This window comes from Epinephelus moara, chromosome 13, assembly GCF_006386435.1.
Source record: "Epinephelus moara isolate mb chromosome 13, YSFRI_EMoa_1.0, whole genome shotgun sequence".
Lineage (NCBI taxonomy): Eukaryota > Metazoa > Chordata > Actinopteri > Perciformes > Serranidae > Epinephelus > Epinephelus moara.
In genome coordinates this window covers 37,724,777-37,735,969 of record NC_065518.1, presented here as the reverse complement: position 1 = coordinate 37,735,969, position 11,193 = coordinate 37,724,777, and the positions used below count along the sequence as shown (strand labels likewise).

Below are 11,193 nucleotides of genomic sequence, written 5' to 3'. Positions count from 1 at the left end.
ATGTGAAGTGGAATTTCATGTTCTCTGGCATATAATATTGATCTAATAGTTGCCAAACTTAGCTCAGCTAGTATTAGCTCGTTAGCATCTCATTATCTAGCAAAGAGTTGCCAAGGAACGCCATTCAGTTAGCCTAACATCAACAGTGTTGGCAGAAAATACGATTTTTTTAGCTTATTTACTGAACTAACCGACCGTTCACACTCGGCGCTCTGCTGTGGAGCGCTAACGGTGATGCGCGTGTATGTGTCGTTCCCTCACGAACTGCCGTGAACTGTACGGTGACGCGCACCCACAAAGTCAGGGGAGAGAGCGGCGCTGGGGAGGACCAATCACACGTTACCAAAATAACGGTAGAGCCAATCGATGAGCAATACGAGGTTAGAGGCGGGACGTATGGTAGACACCAACGATTGTTAACCCTTTGTGTACCATATTGAGCGAACACCGACAGCCAGTGTTTATATTGGTAGGGACAATACAGAAGGGGCTGAATATTGGTAGGGACATGTCCCTACCGTCCCTACCCAATCCTACGCCTATGCTTGATGCCCCGCCCGCACTGCCCCAGGTGATTTTGCGGTTTTCTCCTCTGCCTCTCTCCTGTCAACACAGCTTTGACACCTGCGTCTTTTGAGAAAAAAATGCTTCTTTTGATGACATTCTGGATTCTTATTGGGCAACATAAAATGAGACGATGCGTACATCACCAGTGGTGGGTTTGATCTGAGCCTGGCATGAACCGCTCGGACTAGGGCTGTCAACGAATATTCTAAATTCGAATTTAAATTCGAATTTGAAAAAAAAAAATGGACCTTCGAATGTGAAAATTCATATTTGATTGTGGAGAAAGAAAAAAAAACACCACCGCAGCTGTCCTCTTTGCAAGTGGGCGTTGGCATCAGACGCGCATTTCTCCAGCCTGGTCGACAAGCGGTTCTGCTCCCAGCTGTTGTCTCCGTCACCCGGCTTGACACATTCGCTCGCGGCTCACGCAGAAAATAGACCAGACGCCGAAACGATCGCTGCAGGGCGCGAGCCGGTCATGGTCCGGTGATTCGAGGCTATTCGCAGCGCTTCCGCGGGCGGTGTGGCTATGGGTCAGAGAGGGGGGGCGAGTGAGAGGTCCGCGGTCGTTTCTAACATAATGTTAGGCTATAGATAATTGTTTTATGTGTTTTAATGTGTAGGTATGTAAATGTTTTCAAAGACGTTTATGTGGAAATAAAAATACCTACAAGTAGTTATGTTTCCTTGTATTAATACATATACAAGTATGTTTCCTTGTATTTGCCCTCTTGTGGACATAATGCGGAAAAAAAAAATAGAATGGTTCGAACCTATGAGTTATTTTTAGGAATGTTCGAACGTCATTTTTGAGCAATTTTGACAGCCCTAGCTCGGACAGGCTTTGACAGTTTGACACCAATCTATCACCGGGCAACCAAGAGACTTCATCAAACGCCCAGGCAACCCAAGGCAACAACCCAAGGCAAATTTAATCAAGACCGTAATAAAAGTAAGCTCCATCATTATCGGTGTTACTTTTTAAAGTTTTGGTTTCATCATCATTCTGCAGCCTCTCTCCTGCTCTCTGCATGTTACTGTAGGGCTGACCTCCTCCTCACAGTGCGCTCACACACACACAAACACAACAGAGTGAAGTCAGACAACAGCAGAGAGGCCGCGGTGCAGATGAAGTGAATATAACTTCAAGATTACTCTAGTTAACGACAACTATGCTTGTTACTGTAAGTAAGTGCGATAAAACCTCTGCCAGCCAAGCCAATACTTTATCAATAGGCCTACATGTGATCAGCATGTAGAAAGCCATATTTCAACCCGCTCTGTCATTGAAATATGATTCTCTCATTCACCACTATTATGATTTACAATCGCGGTCGACACAAGCACATGCTAACAGCAAAGTTAACTAAAACAAACTAAAATGAAACCTGTCTGTATGTAGGCTAACACTTTATCTGAAGATAGACTGAGTACAGTTGAGACACTTTTTGCTTCTCCATTTTTGAACAGATACTGCACAAAAACTATACACTGAAAATAAGTGATTTTTCATATGCAGTTTAATTTGTTTGTATACTAAGTTATAATTGATGAATATCATTTATAAGTTGTTTATTTTTTCCACAATCAGGTCATAAACATGAGGTGCATTTTTACCATGGTACCGTCTCAACTATACCTCATATGTGTACAGTTGAGACAGTACCATGGTACAGTTGAGACGCCTATTGAAACCCATTGATGATGACTGAACATCAATTGTAAATGCAATAAACTTTTAAAAAAAAAAAAAGACAATTTGACAAGATATTTCAATATAAATTCATTTCTCCTTATTGAAATTAAAAACAGTGGAATATTATTGTAAACAAGCAATAATAAAACACCAGCAATGCCTAAAATGTCAAGACCTGTGCTGGCACTCCCCTATTTGTGGTCCTAGCTCTGAAGCGGGGCATCTTCCAATAGGCATAGCACAAGAAGACAAACATAAACAAAAAAATCCATACAGACTACACAACATAGCTAACATACACACACACACTGCATGCCTTTTTATTTCTGAATTCTGAAGTAGGCTAGGCTACACACATCCAATAAAGGCTGTATCAACTGTACCCGTTCTACCACCTTGCCTATTACACCACAGGCTAAATTATCCTTATATCATTCATGGTTAAAAAGATGTCCATTAATATAACACAGTTCAAGTATCACAAATACAAAATGTTATTTTCATTTTCTTTGTTTGTGGTCTTATTATGACTTGTAACCTGTTATCTTTACGCTGCACAACTTAACAGCATGTGATGTAATAGAACACTATCACGGGTACAGTTGAGACATTGTGTCTCAACTGTACCCCGCTAACCACCTTGTGTATTTCTCTAGATTATGCACTGACCTAACATGCTAGGATAGCATGAAATATGTGAGTTTTTAGGGCACAGAATAATGTTTGCAATGATGTAAGTTATGTTTGATGGTCACAAAAGGATAATAAGTGGAAGGGATATGGTAAAGTGAAATTCTTACCTTAGTAATAAGACTTTTGCTGATATCTTCAGACTGGAGATGCTAACGCTCTTCAAATTTCCCACCACCAAAGAGGATACTAATAGGCATGTGCTGAGTAAGCAGCGCAGGCAAGATATTTACGGTGTTTCAACTGTACACATGTCTCAACTATACTCACTCTACCCTACCTGAGGCAGCCAACCTGCAGACAGTGAGTGTCCTCAGTAGAGGAGGGACAGAGCGCAGGATGAATGACTGATACTGAAGTTTGTCTTTGTTGAGATAATGTGACTTTCTTCACTCAGTATTGTAATGTCAGGAGGAATATTTATATTCCAGTGAGATATTATAGGGTTTTATATGGTGACTTTGTTGTTGTAAACATGACTGTTGCTGCCATGGACTGTATAAAACTATATCCTGTGTATCTGACCTCTAAGGAAAGCATCAGGAGGTGAGGTGCGTGAATGTGTGTGTGTGGAGGAGAGGGGAGAGGGAGATGCTGGTAGAGAGATAGTGTGTGTTATTAGATACTGTTAATGTCACTTATTATACTTCTGTGCATTGATAGCTCTTTTTTAGTCTGTTTCTGCATTATGTTGAGGAGGGCCATGTCTGTGTTTATATGTAAATATATATATGTGTATGCAAAAAAAAAAAGAAAAGTGGATTGGTTGCTTGCTGAACCAACATTGAGCTGGGACAAAGAGAGCAAGTCATATCGAGAAGCAGCATTGTCAAGTTGACATTTTATCAGCAGGTACTTAGCAACTCTGAGCTACTTTGAGAGGACACCACACTTCCAAAATAGATGCAAGCATGTTGATGCACTTCAACTCTACTAAACTAGTGCTTTACTAACCTGTGTTGAAGTTTCATTCTGCTGGTAGGAAAAGTAAAAAGCCCCAAAGAAGAAAAAGAAACTTAACAGTGATCAAAACCTTTATTTATGACTCACTAATCCAAACCTTTACACTTTAAGCAGCAGGGCACAGAAACTCCCACTGATGAGGTACAATGTGTGTTATTGTAACACAGTAGTATCACAGGTCTGTATAATGGGCATGTAATCACACATACATTATACTCGGGTTTGATGGTACCAACAAACCCCTACAAGAAGGCGATATAATGTGTCACTCTTGAAATATACCGTAGCAGAATTATTCCATTTTCTGTAGATTCAACATGGTTATGAGGACATTCACCTACACACTAATGTACATTCCCCAAATTAGATACAGTACATGAGCTGCTTAGTATTCCCCTGAGGAATGAAATTATGGAAAATGAAAGATCTGATCATGATTCATGAAGACGACCAAATAAGCAGAATACTTGCAGTTACCAGCATTGATGATGCCACAGTAGTCAACCTTTGACATCCATATTTTAGCGTAAGCATAAACAGCAGCAGTGGTTTGAACTTCTGAAGAAAAGGCTGATAATCTCTATTTTTCTTTTCAGCAGATCCCCAAAAGAGTAAAACCAACAATTAATTCATCCTACTATTGGGTATTACATGAGTTGGCAAACCCTCCTTGCAATAGAGATACATGCAGGAGTATGTTCCTTTACTGCAAATAACATGGCACAGAGGTTTCTGTTGAGTCAATCACAGATACCGCACACTACCCTGATGAAGCCCCCAGGAACAGTGCCAGGCTTTGAAGCTTATTTGACAAAGAGAAATCTGTAGTAAATCAGCAGACATTTTTTAAGGTACATCAATTTCCTAGTACAAATGCAAAAACAGCCTTTATTTAAATCATTATGTCTTAAAACTTGTAAAATTCACTCATAGTAGGATCCAGAGTTATTCTGAACTGACATAGTAAGCCTGAAAATGACAATTTAGGAGGCGGGATTAAATTAAACACTAGGATGTGTGCACTATGGGTCCAACAAAGGGGACTACCTGGGTAATTTTACACCTAAGAAGTCAAACTTTTTTGCTGCATGCACCACTGAGCGACTTCTATAGGAATGAACGCAGCCCTGCCTCCAACGCTGTGTCCAGTTCTCTTTACACATCCACGATCCTAATGCAATAAACACTCTCTAGATCACCAAATGTTTATCAATCCACAGCTGAAAATAGTCTCCAACAAGCGCACAATTTACTCCAGTTTAAAAGTAGCATCTAGGTGTTTTAACAAATTACTTAGACTTTTAAAAAAACTCAGTATGTATTTGTCATTTGCTTTAAAAGATTTGTCACAGCACTGGGAGACATTGTTGGTTTTAGTCTTTTGGGTTTTGTCGACAATAAGAAAAACACGGATCCTTCATCATCAAGCCAAACAGATTAAGTGCATGCAAACTGACACCTGCACACTAAAGCATCTGATATCACGTAAACACTGTATAGCTTAATAATTCTGCACTTACACTTGTCAATATGCCATAATCATTAAATTAATACCTTAGTGGAACATTCTTCTGCCACGGTTTCATCAAGATTAGCAATTATCATTGAAATTAAAAGTGATATGAACTAAAAAAAACTTCAGGCTGTGATCCAGGACTATTACACCTAACAAGTTTCCCCTGGTGATGCTGGCTGGATGGAGTGAGAAATGGAGGATGTAAAAAAACATGATGCGTGATACCTGTTAGAGTGTAACGTCATGAGTAGCACTGTGTTGAGACGTGACCGTTTGCTGAGGGTTCAGGGATCGGTCAGGTCCTCTGTGCTGTTACAAAGTGACTGGTAGAGGTCAGAGCTCAGTGAGTATGCTGAGAGGACCTGTTCGAACTCCTCCAGAGGGCAGTAGACTCCACTACAACCTGGTATAAGTAGATCCTACAGAGAGACAAGCAACTTAGAGTAAAACACAATGGGGAAAAATGCAGCAGCTTATCAATAAACATATTCTCACCCCTTACCTCTCCCACGTATGACACTTTAACGAAGGACTTGTTGGTCTGCTGCTGTTGGTGCAGCTCCAGAGTCATGTCAACGGCATACGGTGGCCATCTCATGTCAAACACCCCCAGAGCCATCAGACAGGGAGTCAAAGTAGTGTCGTGTGCAGAGTACAAAAATAGTTTCCTGTTGTAGGGAGGATTTAAACAGAGGGACATATAAAGAACAAACACAATCAAGTTTGTGCAACAAACGGGTGTGTCCGTCCAGAGGTGTCCAACCTGTTTGGCTCTAATGAGGCGCCCTGTACTTTCTCATCTATGTTGGTTAAAAGTGTGTGCAGGAGGCGTCCAACACACAGCTGCAAGTTCTCCCTGGAAAAAAAAGAGCACAAGAATTAATGGTGGTCTGTTGCACATGAAACAAATGGTCTAAATTCAAAAGCCCCTCCTCTGGCTGACTTAATCTGACCTCTTGCTGAGTTCATACACATGGCAGATCATGTCAACTGCTCTCTGTTCCACTTTATTCCTCCAGGTGTCCAGCACTGATGGGCAGGGCAGGTCATGCGTCTGTTAATGTGCAGAGACTTGACACAGTCAGTATCAGCGATGCTGCAAAGCAACACAAGCCTCAGAAGGGAAACTTTCAACATGACTGAAGGTTTGCTAACGTTTTCCAGAGTTGTCGTGTTATTATGTGATTTTTTTAACCCAGTTTCCCCTTCATCATAGTCATTTTACAAAGTGGTGTCTACTGCGGGCAACTTACAATAGACAGGGTGTCAATTTTTAGCCGTGAGAGAAAAATTCACCAGAAGCTTTATTTTCTATTTAAAGCTCGGGTTGGCAGTTTAATTTTGGCTTAATGGGGCAAAAATTCCACAATAAACTTCCTCCCCTTGGCTCTGTTTTCAGGCTTTGGAAAATGTAACTCGTGATGGGAGACTTGGGCCAATCATAGGTTATGTCAGGAAGAGGGCATTCATATTGACTAGTCTACAAATGCAGATGCGTGTGTATGTCGCTTTGGTAAAAGCCTGATTCAATGCAGGACAGTCCTGCAGAGAAAGTTGCTATTCCAGCATTGACAACAACTGCCTACACTGCAAAGCAACCCAAACAAGGAAGACTGACTTATCAAAAAGAAGTCTGACGATAAACTAAACAAAAAGACGTCTCAATATTAAACCGTTTCAGTAATGGACAGAAATGTGGCCCATCAACATTATCTGGTTTTGAAATGCGGCCCAGTTGTCATAGTAATTGAATAGCCCTCAGTGAATCAGTTCATCATGTACACTCAAAAATATTTAGGCCTAATATTTAAGATTGTTTGCTTATAAATACATAAACCTGGTTGTTCTATATTTAAAACACATTGGGTTTATTAGTGCTATTAAATAAATCACATTATTACTTATATTTATTATTATTATTTGAGCTTGTTTTATTTATTCATTTCACAGATAGTTATACATCCTTAGTCCTTAAATTAAATTCATTATGGACATGGACGTAAAATCATTGTTTTATTTTATGGCCTTGCTGCCCTGGCTTTTGGCCTTTGTGCCCTCAAAAAATTGACAACACAAAAGGCCAATTGGCTTTGCCCCTAGAATGACGAAATTCCAGGCCTGGTGTGGTCTCTATTTTTTGGCTCTTGTATGCTTTTGAACCAGGCAAGTGTGTCAGCTGGTGATGTGATCTGGTCGAGGGTGACCTGACTTGTATCCGACAACAACTACCCACCCCCTCCTCCACACACACAATTTTGTCATTTATTTGAGTGCAATTAGGTTCCTCAGAGGAAGAGTCTCAGTGGCAGACAGATTAATTTTACCAAATGAGCCCTTATTGTTCTGGGCTACACTGAAGCAGAGCTTTGTGTGCGTGTGTGTGTGTGTGTGTGTGTGTGTGCCAGACACAACGAATGAACAAACAGAGAACATAGGACAAAGAATAAGTCAGCTGGTTTAGAAGGCAACTCGAAGCAATTAAGGGCCTCACCTAGGCCTGTGGAGGGGCTGTCGTCTGCCCACATGCTAGATTTTAACCCTTGCTCACCAGACCAACCTGCACCAGTGCTGTGTCCAGTGCTCCTGATCTTGTAGCTTCAGCAGCAGCTGCAGTGGCAGCAGTGACTGCAGTACTGGTGTGAATGGTGGTAATTTATGGATTTACACAGTGAGCTCTTGTCAAACACATGCCCAGGGCAGGGAGCTATCCCAGCACACCACGACTATTAAGTTCTTACACACACACACACACACACACACACTGGTGAATACAGCTATGAGTCTCAGTATAAAAACCAACCACATAGTTCCAACACAATGTGACACACACAGGCTATTACCTCAACCTGAAGGAGCTTCATTGGGCACTAAAATGGATTATGGGACCATTTGTGTGTGTGTGTGCATGGTGTAAGAGTGTGTACATGTCAGAGAGAAAGGGAGATGGATGACTAATTCCACTGTCAGACAAAGCTGTGTTCTCAAAAAGAGATGGGGATACACGAGATACGATGAGATGAGATGGGATTAGATGAGATGAGCCTAGAGCACATTAAACTGTATAAGTGTGCCATAGTTCAAGTCAGTCTGACTTACGGTTTGAGAGGTGTGGCCCTCTCAAAATCGCATTTTTGGGTGTTAACTACAGTTAGGAAAGGACGGCAGAGGAGATACCCGCACACTGGGCTAGAAAGCCACAAAAAGGTCCAGAGGCTGAGATCAATGCAAAAATGAAAAAAAAAGGTGCAAAAAGAAAACAAAAAAAGAGCAGCAAATGTGTCAGTCCTTGACTTGACTATCCTTAGAAATGATTGCTGCTTGCACTTTCAGCACCTTTTTGTGCACAGATGTCTTAAATAAATAGACTATTTCTGCAATGATCTCAGCTTGTGGATCTTTTTGTGGTTCTCTAGCCCAAATAACAGTGATGTGCGGGTGTCCCCTCTGCCATCCTGTCTTGTTTGTCCATTGTACAGACACACCCAAGACAAACTTCTTTGTTGCCCCAAGTAGGCGCAGTTTCACAGCAAGTAAGACTTGGGAAGCATATGCACATCATGTCCAATTATTGGCCAAGATTCATGTTTCTAGCTCATTCCAACTCAAAGCAATTTGAGCCACAGCAAAAGACGACAAATAATAATGATAATGACAACAACAACAACAACAACAACAACAACAACAACAATAATAATAATAATAATAATAATAATAATAATAATAATAATAACAATAACAATAATAATAATAATAATAATATTAACAATTATTATTATTATTATTATCATCATTATTATTATTATTATTATTATTGTTGTTGTTGTTGTCATTATTATCATTATTATTATTATTACCATTGTTACAATGCAGCAGCCATTGTTTTCTGGGCTTTACCCCTAGAAAAGCTTTTTGACAGGGGTGCTACAGCAGAACTAGAAGTGATTATTATGAGGTCAGGGTAAATTCTTCTCTTCTACTGCTTTTTCTCCAAGTGTCATCATAAGATAGATATTTGTTAAAAATTTGGAGTTTTCCATCTTCCATCTATCTGAGCCTTTTCACATTTTCTTGCCTATCCCTCCTCTGAATATCTCAGGCTGCTGGTTTCCTTCAGGCTGGGAGAAAAGGGCAGTAAATAGAAATGGAGGAGGAGTGGAAGAAGAGGGCAAAGGAAGTGGATAGTGTTGTAAACACAATCTGGCATCTCTCTCCGATTGCATTCATCCATTTTAAATACCTGCTGGCTGAGCTGCCTGCCTGTCTGCAGGCCAAGTGTGTGTGTCTGTGTGTGTGCATGTGTCTGTCTGTCTGTGTGTGTGTAGGTGAGTGGATGTGACTGAGAAGATGACCAGTGGTAAATAAATCTGTGTATCATTCGTTCATTCGTTTTTCAAAATAAAACCAAATATGAAAAAACAAAATAATGACTTGTTTTTTCAATATTTGTTTCCAGAACCAAAATGAAAAAAGGGATAACGACTCGTTTTCTGATTTCCGATTTTCTGTTTAAATGGAAAAAAAGAGTTTTTTTTTTTAAATTATTATTATTTTTATTATTACAAAGATATTACACAAAATATCGGGACAAAAAGATTACATCAGTGAATAAAGGCAAAAAAAGAAATAAATAAATAAATCAATTCAATCAATCAATTTTATTTATAAAGCCCAATATCACAAATCACAATTTGCCTCACAGGGCTTTACAGCAATAAAGGAGGCTCGAGGTACTTGTATAAAGAGATCTGCGGAGGAACTTTTGAACTTCGCAGAGGAGCGCTCCATTCTCAACTGCTTGTGGCCTAGTTATGGCTTTATCTCTATCTTTATTCAAGAGAGTGGTATATCAATTTGAGAGCATTATTTATTGATTTCACGTTCAGATTTTGTAATATTGTCCCTCAAACCCTGCCCTCGCACTCAAATAGCCTCTGCTGTTATAGTAAAAAAAGAATAAAAATACAGGCACACGTGTGTAAATTAACAGTCCCTTTATTCCCTTGATGCCTGAATGTATTTACAATTATATAAAAAAATTAATTACATCAATCAATCAATTTTATTTATAAAGCCCAATATCACAAATCACAATTTGCCTCACAGGGCTTTACAGCATATGACATCCCTCTGTCCTTAGGACCCTCGCAGTGGATAAGGAAAAACTCCCCCAAAAAAACCCTTTAAAGGGGAAGTTCCGTTTTTTACAACCTGGACCTTATTCCCGGCATTAAATACGGTTGTTTACTCACCCAGATAAGTTTGGTGTCATTTGGAGTCCTTTGGAAGATATTTAGATCTGCGACAGCCGCGTACATCCATATAGTGGGAGTGATCGGGGCAGCGACAATGAGGCTCTAAATAACACATTATCTGCCGCGAAACTCATTCATTTCACCAATATGTTTTTATGAATCGCTAGAGTTGCTTGTCATCATCATCATCCGGGTCATTTATACTGACCTACTAACCATCGTGAACATTAACAAACTGAAAACGATCAGATAAATAAGATTTAAACCAGCTTAGTGCACAACCTTTTAGGCCAATGATTTAAACCAGCTTAGTGCACAACCTTTTAGGCCAATTAAATGTTCCAGTCTCTGTAGCAGAATTTGATGGTCAGTTGTGTCAAATGCCGCACTAAGATCTAGTAAAACAAGTACAGAGACAAGTCCTTTGTCTGAAGCAATCAGAAGGTCATTTGTAATTTTAACTAGTGCTGTCTCAGTGCTATGATGCACTCTAAATCCTGACTGAAATT

General features: G+C 40.0%; 1 protein-coding gene across 1 annotated transcript; it reads right to left on the bottom strand.

Annotated features, from left to right (window-relative positions):
• Positions 1-4,006: 4,006 nt before the first annotated feature.
• On the bottom strand, positions 4,007-6,438 carry LOC126399961 (lysophosphatidic acid phosphatase type 6-like). The gene is made up of 4 exons (XM_050060330.1): positions 6,386-6,438; positions 6,196-6,288; positions 5,935-6,100; positions 4,007-5,851 (listed from the first exon to the last, which is right to left on the bottom strand). Exons 1-4 carry the CDS (start codon positions 6,415-6,417, stop codon positions 5,717-5,719), a joined length of 426 nt encoding a protein of 141 aa, XP_049916287.1. The 5' UTR covers positions 6,418-6,438; the 3' UTR covers positions 4,007-5,716.
• Positions 6,439-11,193: the final 4,755 nt, after the last annotated feature.